At 49.2% G+C, this 13,692-nt stretch overlaps 1 protein-coding gene across 7 annotated transcripts in view; it reads right to left on the reverse strand.

The window, feature by feature from the left end:
* Positions 1-13,692, reverse strand: part of Ninl (ninein-like) — a 66,321-nt gene that overhangs the window by 14,913 nt on the left and 37,716 nt on the right. For all 7 annotated transcript variants that reach the window (XM_008762394.4, XM_039106651.2, XM_063285077.1 and 4 more), the window contains 8 exons: positions 12,137-12,273; positions 11,371-11,511; positions 7,085-7,259; positions 5,952-6,062; positions 5,771-5,851; positions 3,187-3,319; positions 1,061-1,167; positions 255-562 (listed from right to left, as the gene is read on the reverse strand). In XM_008762394.4, the coding sequence (XP_008760616.2) occupies positions 255-562; positions 1,061-1,167; positions 3,187-3,319; positions 5,771-5,851; positions 5,952-6,062; positions 7,085-7,259; positions 11,371-11,511; positions 12,137-12,273 (1,193 nt within the window). The remainder of the gene's footprint in view (positions 1-254; positions 563-1,060; positions 1,168-3,186; positions 3,320-5,770; positions 5,852-5,951; positions 6,063-7,084; positions 7,260-11,370; positions 11,512-12,136; positions 12,274-13,692) is intronic.

The raw sequence follows: 13,692 nt of genomic DNA on the forward strand, positions 1-13,692 counted from the left end.
TTAGAGAACACCTACTCACTAACATCCTCAATACTTAGTGATGGGGAATATACTATCTTGCAACCAGCAGCACAGCAAACTACTCCATGGCCCACGGTGGGTTCACAGTGAAATCTTTATACAGCAATGTGTTGTCTGGGCCCTCAGAAGGAAACGTGCCTGTTCCCAGGCACTTGATCCTGACCAGTTTACATAGGGCTCTGGTAAAGTTTTGGTCTTCTGTGAGCAGCCCGAAGTAAAAACCCATCCCAAACCTTATCTGCAGGAGCTGGTCCTGGTGCCGCAGGTGCATCTCCACCCCTAGCCGCTGGGCCAGAGTGCACAGCGCCTGTGCACAGCAGGGGGCCAGCCCAGCCGGTGCAGGCTCAGGGCTTCGGGCTGCATCCTGCAGCTGCTCCTTCAGGCCCAGGATGACCTCCTGTGACTTGGCATACAGGGTCTCCAAATCTGCCTTCTGGCCCTCCAGCACGCTGACCTCAAGCTGAAATGCCTGCTCCATCTCCTTCTTATCCTTCTCAAAGTTTCTCTTCATGACCTCAATTTCCTTCTCATAGTAATTTACCTGAATAAAGAAATTAGTCTTAGCAACAGCTTGGTAGGCAGCATGAACAGGAGGATATTGGGCAGGATGCTAAAAGAGCGAATGGCTCAGACCTAACCAGGCCCCATGATCTAGAAAAGGGAATGGCAGGACAGTGATGTCACCAAGGTGCAGTGTGCCTACACCACCCCTTCACAGTAACCCTGAGGTGGCTTCATCAGGTGCACTCAAGAGGCCTGGGACCAAGACTGGCCAAACACCTGGTGAGTACCGTGAGTCCCACAGAGGTGTGACAACTAAGGAGCAATCACAAGACCAGAGGGACAGCACTCCACATCCTGGAAGCCCGAGGGGAGGGGAGTAATCCAGACATACAGGCAAGGCTCTGTCAAAAGCTTCCAATGTAAAATCTACCAGGGAGTACAAGGACACGACAGTAGGACAGAATGGCCTGCCCTGCTTAGCAGTCTGAGAGGCTGAGCACATGGCTTTGCAGCCCGGGGTTCCAAGTCTCCTGACCTTGGTCTCCAGCTGCATCCTGAGCTCTTGGTAATTTTCTTTCATCTGCTGCATCTTTATTTCTGTCTCCAAACTCACTGGGATAGACTCACCCACAAACAGATTGTCTGCAAACAAGAGGACACTGTGTGACAGTATGCCTAGGACGCCTCCAGCATCTTCTTGACCTTCTCATCTGTCCTCTCACCACCGAGTGACAAAGCAGCTTCCCACCTGTAGCATGTGTGAGTGCAGGTCTGGCAAGACGATCATTCTGCCCTCCGCCTGCACTATATAAAGAACATGGGGCTGGTAGTAAGAGCCACTCTGCCCTCCAATGGCACTGTGGTTGAGGACTCTATGGACAGCAGGAAGGGACAAACTATGCTTTGCAAGTTAAGACTACTAAGAACTCAGAGGTTCAAATCTTTAAGAAAAATATTGATTTATCTATATTTTATGAGTATGTGTATTTTGCATGTGTGTCTATGTACCATGTATGTACAATGCTCATGGAGGTCAGAAATCAATGTCAGATGTTCTGAAACTGGAGTTACAGATGTTTGTGGGCTACCATGTGTTTGTTAGGACTGAGACCAGGTCCTCTGCAAGAGCAATAAATGCTCTTAAGATCTAAACCACTCGGGTTGGGGATTTAGCTCAGTGGTAGAGCGCTTGCCTAGCAAGCGCAAGGCCCTGGGTTTGGTCCCCAGCTCCAAAAAAAAGAGAAGAAAAAAAAAAAAAAAGATCTAAACCACTCTCCAGCAAGGTTCAAGTCTTTACTGTATCACTGGTTACTAAGAGAGAACCAGGAGGTTCCCACTAGATTCATCAGGTCCCTTAACTCTCTGAAAGATCCTCACCAGATGGTATATTTACTGCATTTAAAATCTGGCTTCAAATGATGCCAGAACACAGAGGAAATGGGGAGACAAGAGAGAATGACAACAGTTCCGTAGGCTCCCTTCTGTGTAGAGCTTCGTGCCCAAGTCTCCACACTTTTGAACATGTTCAGATGTATGCACCGGCTCATTTATTCAGTCTTCCTCTTGTGTTTTCTGGGTGATTCTATGTGACTTGTTTTTACAGCACACACTGACATACACAGTGTAGTCACCTAAGGCCAGTCTGGGAAATCCTGGCTCTGTGAGGGCTCTGATGGGTGCAGAGGAAAATGTGAACAGCTCCACAATGCTCTATCCCTGCACTCCTGACCAAGGCCACATGCTCTGTGCAACTCAGGCTCCTACTGACACCAGAGGAGCAACCATCACGCTCTACCTTCTGGCTAGGCTGGGCTCTGGGCTGAACTGCACAACAAGGGACTGCACCCCACACCTTCTTCCCCTCCCTTAACTCCCCCCTCTAATAGGGGTATGCCAAGGCCACTCTCTATTTCTTCCTGAGACTCCCTGGGGATTCTGGCAGCCATCTAGACCTCACAAAGGTAAAGTTCCTCATGGAGAGCCTAAGAGTATATCTTTTTTGTTTGTTTGTTTGTGTTTTTGTCTTTCCACCATAAACAGCTGTAGGATGCATGGAGGCTCAAGTGCTCTGAGGTTGGAGAACCACACTGAGGGGCTTAGGCTGCCACTATGTAACTGGGGAGGGCTGCTGAATTCCATGGGGTCAAGAGTGTCACCTGCTACTGCTGAAGACAGCAGAGCTGGAGTGACTGCCTGGTACAACCAGTAAGAAGGCAGAGACCACCTAAGTACCCCCGTCCTCCACAAGAACTGTGCCACCTCCACAACAGCGGCCTTGGCCTCTAAAAAAGACCAAGAACACTTAAACATGGGCCCTCGTCTTGACCCCACTGTCCGAGAGCAGAAGAGCCTGAAGTGTGTTTTCCACTGAACCCAGCGGCCAGGATTCCCTCAACTGGGAATGTCCTATGCCCACCATGCTATATGACCTCCCAAGTCCAGCACTGTCACAAAGTTGCCTGTGACCTCATAGGCTCCAACGTGGAAACATGCCCCTCAGGCAAATTTGCCTCCTTTGGAGTCAAGGAATTATAACCTTCGTGATTTCTACAAACATTTTCCGTCCTGCTCTCATCTTTTCCTCTGGGGTGCCACATGTCCAGCCTTGTGGTCATGCCCTGGAGCCCCACTCTCAACTTAGCCTCCAGACTGAGCTCCTACCTGCTGGGCCACGTCCAGGGGTCCACCTTCTATGGGTGCCTGGGGTCCCTGAGGGGCTCTGTCGACTCCTGGGCAGCCGCACCCGCAGGCCCTCTAGCTCTGCTTGCAACTCATCATTGCGGTCCTGTAGGTCCTGTGTGGGCAGAGACAGATAACCTCCTCCAGCTGCTGCAGCCACTCAGCCTTGGGAGGCCAAACCCAAGATCAGCCCCACTCTGTAGTAAGCATCCACTACAGACTAGACATCAGGCAGGTGTGGGTTCTGGACTTCCGGCATGTACATTAAATCTGCACCTAAGACTCTAACTACCTAGGTCCTGGCGGAGCTAGGGAAACCATTTCTCGACACTCATGCTTATGTCACTGGATATATAAAAGGAGTTCAAGCACAAAAGGAAAGCTGAGGCTATGAGGAAAATTCTCAACAGGTGCTGCTATATCAAGTAGTGGTGTGCTGCACGCATGGGCACTGACATCTTGGGACATCTCTGGGGCTGTGTTTGTTCCTCCCCCCAGTCGCTGTGGAATTGGCATGGAGTTCTATAGTTGTTAGGCCATTTGCTTTAGATTAAATGCTACAGAGCAGTGATGCCCTTAGCAGAGAGAAAAGGTATTATCTGGGAAACAGAGGCCTGATGGAGTACAGTCTGCTGGGCAATAGGAGACTGGACTGGGAGATGTCTCTCCCAGATCTCCAGATCTCCCTCTGGTGAGGACGAAGAGTCTGCATTTGTGACAAGAGTCTCCTCTGGACTTCAGTGAAATGTGTATGGATGAGAAGGCTCAGCCACTTGCTCATCAAAAGGACAAGAAAAGAAACTTCCGGCATAGTCCTGGAAAATCCTGAGAAGTACGAGAACAGTCAGTCAGCCCTGCCTGGCTCATGTCCCCAGTTCTGAGGTTGCTCCCTAAAAACACGCATGGCCACTGTCTTTCAAGGATATTCATCTACTCAGCGTGTAGGGTACTCCGCCTGGATGAAGCCTACGACAGATCACAGGGAAAGACGCCAAGGACACACGCAAACAGTAGCAGTTCCATTTCGGAGTGTGTTTTCTGACTGATTCTACAGCCTTCTGCAATGTAGGACCAATTTTCATATCATGTAAGGTTACTTTATAACTCTCGGTATCATAACAATGCCTCTCTTGGTATTCTCAATAGTAGCTACAGATTTTCAGCATGAGTTGACTTAAAGCAAAGCCTTACAGTCAGCATAGCTGTAAAGTATCAGATGCAACTGAATTCAGCTGTCTGCTCCCCCTGTCCTTTAGAAATGTCAAGATAGCTATAAATTATTGTGTTTGTCACATTTTTATTATTGTCGTAAAAACAGAGAAATTAACTGACTGAACAGTAATGCTACTGACACCCTGAGATTTTCTGTCAGTGGGGTTCCTTATTGAATGGGTTTGTTTTATTTTTGCTTTCAAGACCAGACCTAGGACTTAGGCATGCTATGTATGGGGGTCGACTAATGAGCTACGACTTCATGTAAAATTTTAAGTGCCCATTACCTGAGAACCCATATTACTTATCCTTGGTCACTTGGCAGTGCAGCCTCTGTAGGTGATCCTAGAATCACGAGTGTTATTCCAAGACTATGACATTTTCTATTAAATTAACATAAGCAGCAGCTACTGTTTCAGTCCCCTTGATACCTGCAATCTAAAGGAGCAAGAGGGTGGGCCTGTGGGCTCTCATGATTTGGTTGTTGCTTGTTTGTTTTTAAGCTAAGCTTACAATATTTTTTCAGACTGCCGTGTTTGTTTTGTTGTAGGTTTTGGATTGGGGGTTTTTGGAGACGAGGTCTCAGGCAGCCCAGGTTGCCTTCCAACTGGCTGTATAGTCAAGAGATAAATGGCCCTGAGCTCCTAATCCTCAGGCCTCTCCTCCCAAGATCAGGGATTATAGGCATTTACTTGCTTTTAGGTTGACCTTCAGCTCCTGGGTGCAAGCATTTCTCCTGCATCGGCTGTTGCATTTGCAGAGACAGCACACTATTGCATATCTACCTTCAAGGGCAAGGGTTTCTACAGTGTCTAAAGTCAACCACATATGTGCCGCTCTTTGTAAATAGTGCCTCTGGTAAGTTTTACACCAATTAACTTTTGGTAAATTAAGCCTAACCAAGAGCTGACTAATAAGGATTTGTGGCAGATCTTCAGTAATTCAAAGGTCTTTTTCTTATTAGAAGCGGGTCATTTCAACTCTGATTTTCCTTTCTGATCTTCGTACACTGAAATTTCTTTAGGAGGATTCATTTGGAAGTACAGTCGGGGAACACTTTCTGTCTTGGGATTTGACTAGTCATGCAATGCCCATGTATGGCTGACCAAAGACTAAAATAAGAAGTTCTTGCTGGAAAAGAAGCTCTTGCAATCACTTATGGGGCATCCTGCACTTGACGACCAAGGAGAAGATGGGAAAGAGATGAGGCCTCACGTGGCCACTGGGGTCTTGAGCCAGGTGTTGGTTCTGTGTAGCAGGCCCACCCCTTCCTGCCACTGCTGTAGGGCAGGCTGTAGGAATAGGACTCAGGGGTGCTCGAGATGGGTAAGCAGACTCAGGGGAAGACACGCACCCTGCACTTAAGCTCATAATCATTCAAGATGGCTGTGAACTGCTCTTCCTGGGCCAGGAGTTCCATGCTCTGAGGCTCCAGCTGAAAGAGAGAAACATGTGCATACCAGCATGTCAGGTTTCCTGGAAGACAGGCCATGATGCCCTGACCACAGAAACTGCTGTGAGTAGAAAAGGCTTGCCTTGTCCTTCAGCACAAACTGGAGGTCACTCTGCAGGCGGAGAACCAGCTTCTCGGAATCCGAAAGCTTTTCCACCACTTCTATGATCTCCTTCTGCAATCGACTGTTTTCCTAGGAGACAGGTGGGTATGGGCTGGGTTCAGGACACAGAGAAAGATGCTGACAAGTCTCTACATCACTTCTTTGTATGGCAGAGGCTTGTTCCCACCATACAGCAGCTTTTTCAGGAAAAGCCCCGAGAGCGAACGTGTGGCTGCCTGCTGCCTCACCAAGCAGGCAGGGTGCGCTGTTAGAACCCGATCTCTTACGACAAACCTAACACCACTGAGGTGACTGTCTGCCCACCATCTTCCCTTTCTCTGCTCCCACTCCCATGTTCAGAACGTTCATGGGGGAAGGAAGAAAGGGCTGGTAAGGCGTCGTGTTTAAGCTGCTTTTTTTTTTTTTTTTTTGGTTCTTTTTTTTCGGAGCTGGGGACCGAACCCAGGGCCTTGCGCTTCCTAGGTAAGCGCTCTACCACTGAGCTAAATCCCCAGCCCCTTAAGCTGCTTTTAAAGTGATAGGTTTAAAGTTGTATCAAAATGGCTCAGAGGTCCAGCATAGGGTGTTGGAAGAAAAGTGCTGTGCTGAGAAGGGTCAAGAGAGTACCATCACATCAGTGGGTGATGTGAGTTATGTCCAGATACTCTTACCACATTGGGCAGGGGCTGCAGGAGCCAGGGAGGTGGGGAAAAGGCCAGAGGCCCTTAGGCATTAGGAAAGAAGAAGCTGGGAGCAGAACAGAAAGAAGGCACACAGGCAAGTGCTTCTGGAGCTTGGCTGTCCACACAGCTAAGATGGCTTTGGGGAGCCAAAAGCAGGGTAGGTACAAGGCAGGGACACTCACCCAAACCCTAAAAGTTGTGGCTATGAATCCAGGTCATGGCAGGCAGTGTCTAGAGGTGTTCCTTGACCCTAGGGATGCAGCCATACTGGCTGCGGTAGCTGATTCACTCTGATTTTGAGATCATATGACTTAGGATAGAGGAGAATGGAGCAAAGCCAAGACCTCCTACTTTGAGTGAGAGCATGACATCACCCTGCTCTGCCAATATGCGCCTTCCCAGTGTACAGCAGGGACGCATCCCACCTACCTTGAGAGCCAGTGTCAGTTTCTCACGCAGACTGGTCTCCTCAGCCTGGAGGCGGCCCACATCCTGCTCCAGCACGGCTCTCTGCCTGCGGGCTTGCTCCCAGAACAGCTCCCGCTCCATCTCCACCTCGGACCGCAGGAGGCTCAGCCTTCCCCTGTACTCCTGCTCTAGGTGCCTACAACAGAGCACACAATGCACAGTCCCACCGGGAGTGTCACTCTGCCCTCTGCATGTTCTTCCTTCCTGGACTGGAGGAGCTGACCCGAGACAAGGAGCTCGGGGTGGTGGTGGCAAACACTCAGAGCTACACTTGGAGTCCTGGAGCGAGCAAGTGGGTAGAGATCTCTGTGCAGATCCCTTGATGTCCTATGTCTCTCCACCTATTGCACCCACATTGTACCACATCATACCAGGCAGCCCCTACCTACAGAAGCCCTGTGGCAGGCCTCTGATGCCAGATGATCAAAGTCAGCCTCCCTTTATAGGAACCAGGCTGCACAAAACCCGTGGACAGTGAACTCCCGTGATCAGGAGTAGGCGTAGGAACTGCTCCCTCAGAGTCTTCTCAGCCTCTGCAAGTGCTGCCGACAGTGGGAAAGAGGAGCAATCTAGTGACCGCACTGCTCACCTGACTTGGTCATCTGCCATCTGTTTTCTAAATAAGCACTCTAGCTTTGAACCATACCCAAAGCCCTTTCTACTCTCCTTTCCATAACAGCTTCACTGTGAAAACAGAGGGACTTCATGAGCAGTTCTGAGAAGGCAGGAAAACAAGGAGAGGGTCTTAGAGGAGCAAGTGTAGGAATGAGAGTCAGCCTGGGCCAGAGCACTGGGGAGGAGTTCAGAAGCTGGGAAACCAACAGTCACCAACTGCTCATGAGGGCAGAAACATACCAAGTTATTTCTTATGGAAACGCCCTTCTGTGACAAGCCAAAGTGGTCCATGCCAAGGGGAGGTGACCTGGACCATCAAATCAAGTGCCCTGATTCCACCACTTTGTGGGTCTCCCAGACGTGGTTTCAGCTTTATACACACCCTTGTATAATGAGGCCCCAGCTCAGACTGATTGGAAACACTTAAAGTAGACACCACCGTCCTGTGAAGATATCGGTGAAGTAAGTAAGCAGGCAGCCAGGCTCACCCATATACTCACAGCCGCACGTCCACAGCCACTTACGGCTTATTCTCAAACACAGCTGCAGTCAAGGCTCAACCCTCATGCTTACAGTATCAACGTACACACAACCCTCCTTACACACAGGCACCTGCAGCATCTACCCTTCCCCAGACCTCAGAGAGGGACACATGTGGACGCAAACACAAGCCCTGTCCTACCATTGACGGACAGTGTGGGGCAGCACTGGATTCAGGAAGGGAGGCAGAGATTCCCTTCTATCCAGCGGATCTGTAGTAACTAAGTGCACAGGCCATTGAAAAGTAGGGGTTCCTCACAGTTCACCAAGGGCCACAGCTGACTCTGAGAGGCCTAGTAACACACTTGGCCTGATAAAGTGAGCAGGGTTTGCACCCCTTGTGCTTCTCCAACCTAAGGCTCTTTTTTCTTTTTCCTTTTTTTAAATTGGATATTTTTTAATATACATTTCAAATGTTAATTCCCTTTCCCAGTTTCCGGATATTAAGTCTCCTATCCCATCCCCCTTCCCTTCTCCTATAAGGGGTCCACCCACACCTTCCTGCCTCCTGACCCTGACATTCCCCTACACTGGGGGATCCAGCCTTGGCAGGACCAGGGCTTCTTTCCATTGATGCCCAACAAGGCCATCCTCGGCTACATATAGAGATGGAGCCCAGGGTCGGTCTTTGGGTAATGGTTTAGTCCCTGGGAGCTCTGGTTGGTTGGCATTGAGGTTCTTATGGGGTTGCAAACCCTTCAGCTCTTTCAATCCTTTCTCTAATTCCTCCAATGGAGGCATTCGCCTCTATTTGACATGCTCTGGCTGTGCCTCTCGGGAGATAGCTATATCTGGCTAAGGTTCTTACACTCCCTAAATAAGTAAGCTATCTTTGAAATCATGTAAGACTGGCCAGGCACAGTGTTCCATGCTACTATTTATAACCACAGCTACTCAGGAAACTGAGGCAGGAAGATTCCAAGTGGGCAGTCAGCTTGGGGAGCTCAGTAAGACTGTTTTAAAATGAAATAAAAAGGGGTAGGGACACCAAACCCAGACACTATTGTGAATGCCAAGAAGTGCATGCTGACAGGAGCCTGATGTAGCTGTCTACTGAGAGGCTCTGCCAGAGCCTTACAAATACAGAGGAAGATGCTCACAGCCAACCACTGGACTGAGAACAGGGTCCCCAATGGACTTAGAGAAAGGACTGAAATAGCTGAACAGGTTTGCAACACCATAAGAAGAACATAATATCAACCAACCAGAGCTCCCAGGGACGAAACTACCATCCTCAGAGAACACAGGAATGGACCTATGGCTCCATCTGCATATGTAGAGGATGGCCTTGTCAGGTATCAATGGGAGGAGAGGTCCTTGGTCCTGTCAAGGCTCGATGTCCCAGTATAGGGGAACGTCAGGGTGAGAAGGTGGGAGTTGGTGGGTGGGTGAGCACCCTCATAGAAGCAGGGGAGGGGGAGTGGGAAAGCAGGTTTCTGGAGGGGAAACCAGGAAATGAGATAACATGTAAAATGTAAAAAAAAAAAAAAGAGCACCGTCATGTACTGCCAAGAAAAAAAAGGGGGGCTAGGGACATAGCTCTGTAGTCCAGCACTTGCTTAGTATGCATGAGACCTGGGAAGAAGGGAGAGAAGACTGATGTAAGACCTGGACAGAGAAGACTTGGGCTTCAACTCCATTCATCCATGAGTAGTTGTGAGCAAGTTATGAGCACGCCTGACTCTCCATTTCTCTGGCTGAAAATGGGATGGATGCTGGGGGTGAGGCAGCACTGACACGGACAGGAAGACAGCAGCTTGAGACCTCATTATCTCCTTCCTTAACCTCTGGCTTTGGGATGCTCAGCAACAGTGCAGAACACCCTTGGCAAAGGGAGAAGTGGGTTTCTTGTCTAAACCCAACATTTAGCAGAACACAATCAAACTGACAGGAGGTAGGGGCTGGCTGCTGAGCTCCAGACGTAGGAGGATTACTCAGCAGAACCTGTGGTACCTGAGGCCAGCTGCCCTCAGCTACAGAAGGTGTGGTCTAGCCTGCTGTGGCTCCAATCCTACATACCCTGTTCATTCCCTGTCCCTGTGGTCATGATGGCCTAATAGTCTCCTTGTCAGTAGGTGGACTTGGGCACCAAAGCTACAAAAGTAAATAAAGGAGGATGAAAATCTCTGTGAAATCCCCCGAACTCCCATCAAGCCTGTGTGGAAGGCTTCTTCACTATCTTGAATAACACTTGGGGAGACATTCCCAAGCTGTCAGGACTGCTGTGAAGAAGCATGGCCTTCAGATGCCAAGGTAATCATGTCAGGACGCATAGACTCCTCAGCAACCCATTCCTAACTGCCTTCCTTTTCTCCTCTCATGTAGTGCAGTCTACACTGAGGCAAGCGCTGCCACTCAGTGTTAAGCATAGAGATGCAGAACTGGCCCCACCATGCCCTGAGGGGAGGATCTGAATGAAGGGTTCAGGCATAGCAGAACTGGGATCTGGTCTTCTGCAGACCTCTCTTGGATGAGTGCCCAACCCAAGATGGAGAAGAGGGGAAACAATCAGCACACTCTCTCTGGTTTACATAGGAACACAGATCTGGGTTGTGAAAGCATCGGGGAGATGACCACCTAGCTAAGGACGGCCAGGAGGCCAAGGACTCCCACAGTAGAGCCGGAGATGCTCCTCTGATGCCTTAGCTCTAATCTTCGTGCCAGGGGTTTCTTCCGACGCCTGGTTAATAAGCCCAAGAGGTAACTTTGTGGTTTTCATTTTGGCCCACTGAGCCACCTTCTCTCACTGACCCTTATGGATCAGCCCTGGTGCCGTTCCTTCCAAAGCACTCACCATCTTGCAATGTAGACAACTCCAGTTAAGACGTAACCCATTAAATTCATGGACAGAGCTAGGGTTTTTTTCCCCATGGCCACAGGCACACAGGAGACACCAGGGGTCACTGTACCCACATCACAAAAAGCAGGACACTGCTTGTTAGATACAAACTTCCTTTCAAAATAGTTGTCCGCAAAGTCATCTCGACTTCCACTGGCTCCAGTAAAACAGCAAGATCCCCTCAGTAGCAGCAGCCCTGGCCCCTGGCTGGTCTCCAGGAACGGGAGAGCCAGTGCTGTAGCCCAGGACCTACTTGATTTTCTTTTCCGTGAGTTGTTCCAGGGCTGAGTGGCAGTCATCCATTTCTCTCACAAAGTCCAGGTTCCTCTTCTCAGCTTTCTCCAGGTCCTGCCTCGCCTTGTCCCGCTCCTGCACCAGCTGCTCCACTTGCCCTCTGCCATGGGAAGGACAGATGGGACACTGCTGTCAGCCTGACAGACTTGCCCAGGCTTCCCTGCCCAACCACCACCTCCTGGAGTACTCTACAATTGTGACCATTTTACCAGTGCACATAGTAAGAAAGGCCAAATGACGGTCTCAACACCAAGATAAACCAGATCCCAAACCTTCAGGAAGGTTTATTCAAAAGGACTTTTTCCTCTGATGCTAGCCTTAGTCCAGAGATCCCTTGGCTACTCTTGAAGCAGGGCCCTCTCAAGCCACAGGGTTTCTGCCTCCACAACAGTGAGCTCTGGAATCAGCAGGATGAGGGTCAAGTTCAAATCTTAAAACAATAAAAGTGGATCACGAGGTCCTGGACATATGGCTTTCTAAGCATGGCCCCACATTTAAGGATGTGCTGGTTATCTTCAATTCTGGGGACACACAATCCAAGCAGCAACAGTGGACAGCTATGGGCCCTTGACCTCCTCTGTTCTCCTCTGTTTCCTGTGGAAGAGCAGGGAACATGCAGACTGGGAGTCACCAGGGGAGTCTGAAGTGAGGCACAGGAGGTATGAAGTTCCTGAGAGGTGGACCCTGCCAGCAGAACGTTATCCCATTCCCTTGTGGGCTCTTACTGGTGGAAGTTCAGTTCCTGGCGGTAGCAGGCTAGGGCTGCCTGCTGGATGACACCGTCAACTGTTAGGAGTTCATTGTCAAGGGCCCAGGTCAGCTCCAAGAGGTTCACCTTCTCATCCACATTGAAGTCCAGGCTCTGGAATCAGGAAGACCCAGAAGGTTAAGGGGAAGTGAGAGACTTCTTCAAATGTACTCTTACCCTGTGACAGTGCAGGGGCTCATACCCACAGTGGCTACTACAGCAAGCATCTGCCCTTTTCCTGTCCGCAAGTGCCTCTGGTTGTTGGTGTGCTCTTTCTCAACCCTAGTAACTCAATTGGGCTGTCAACATTGGGGTTCCTCATCACAATGTAGTCCTCAAGACCCCATTACAACCGTGGGTACAACACAACATGGACAGAGTTCTTCTACCTAATCAAAGTAAAAGCTGTAGCAAGGAGCATGTCCCTCCTCAACACACCATGTAGACTGAAGAGAGCTGGGGAGTAGGGCCCTTCCCCTCTGAAACCAACAATTTTAAGTACTAACATAAGCCTTTGGACCACCCATATGAAGAGAATTTCCCTACGGCCTAAATCATCACAAAACAAGAGCAAAAACAAAGTCCTGAGATGCCACTTAACACTTGATATCCAACTCCTCAGGGCCAGTCAGGCCCCTGATGGGCTCCTTTTTATGTGAATGAAAAGGTCTTACTATAGAGCCCACAGACAGGACAAGAGTGCTGGGAGCCACACAGATGCACCCTTCCTTGCAAGGGTTCCCAGATGGATCAAGGTCAGAAAAGTTAGAGAAATATGTCATGGTAACAGCTTCTTGTCATAACTACCCTGGCCGGAGAGCTGTGGAGTTGGGTCAGTGGGTCAGTGGGTAAAGTGTTTGCTCGTAAGTGTAGGGACCGAAGTTTGAATGTTCAAGTAAAGCTTGGTGCTGTAGCTCACATCTGCAATGGCAGCACTCCAATGGTGAAATGACAGGAAGGCAGGAGGAGCTCTCAGGGCTCACAAGCCAGCTGGCATATGCACTATGGATAGGAAAGCTTGTCTCAAATAGAAGAATAAAAGGGAAGGACTGATACCTGAAGTTGTCCTCTGAGCTCCACATGTGTACCATGGCACGTATGCATGTACACGCATACACACACACACACACACACACACACACACACACACACACACAAATAAAAATCAAAAACAAAATTAAGCTACGTGATGGCTCGAACCTCTCTCAGATCCTAGAACTCACAGGGTAGGAACAAGAGTATTTAAAATGATAAAGTATATAGCTTCAGGAATTAACTATACAGAGCAACCTAAGTATAATAACTTATTTATAAACTGCATAAACTAATAGTGACACAGTATGATACCAATACTAAGAAAATTAGGCTAGAATGTGTAACACATTTATCTATGTTTGGAAAAATTCCAACAGAGGCTCACGTGTATGTGGGTGCACATTCACGAAAGGAAGCCCGTGGTGTTCCTCTTCAGATGCAATTCTCCTAGGTTTGTGTTTGTTTGTTTGTTTGCTGTTGTTGCTTTAAGACAAGCTC

The sequence above is a fragment of the Rattus norvegicus genome, chromosome 3 (assembly GCF_036323735.1).
Source record: "Rattus norvegicus strain BN/NHsdMcwi chromosome 3, GRCr8, whole genome shotgun sequence".
Classification (NCBI taxonomy): domain Eukaryota; kingdom Metazoa; phylum Chordata; class Mammalia; order Rodentia; family Muridae; genus Rattus; species Rattus norvegicus.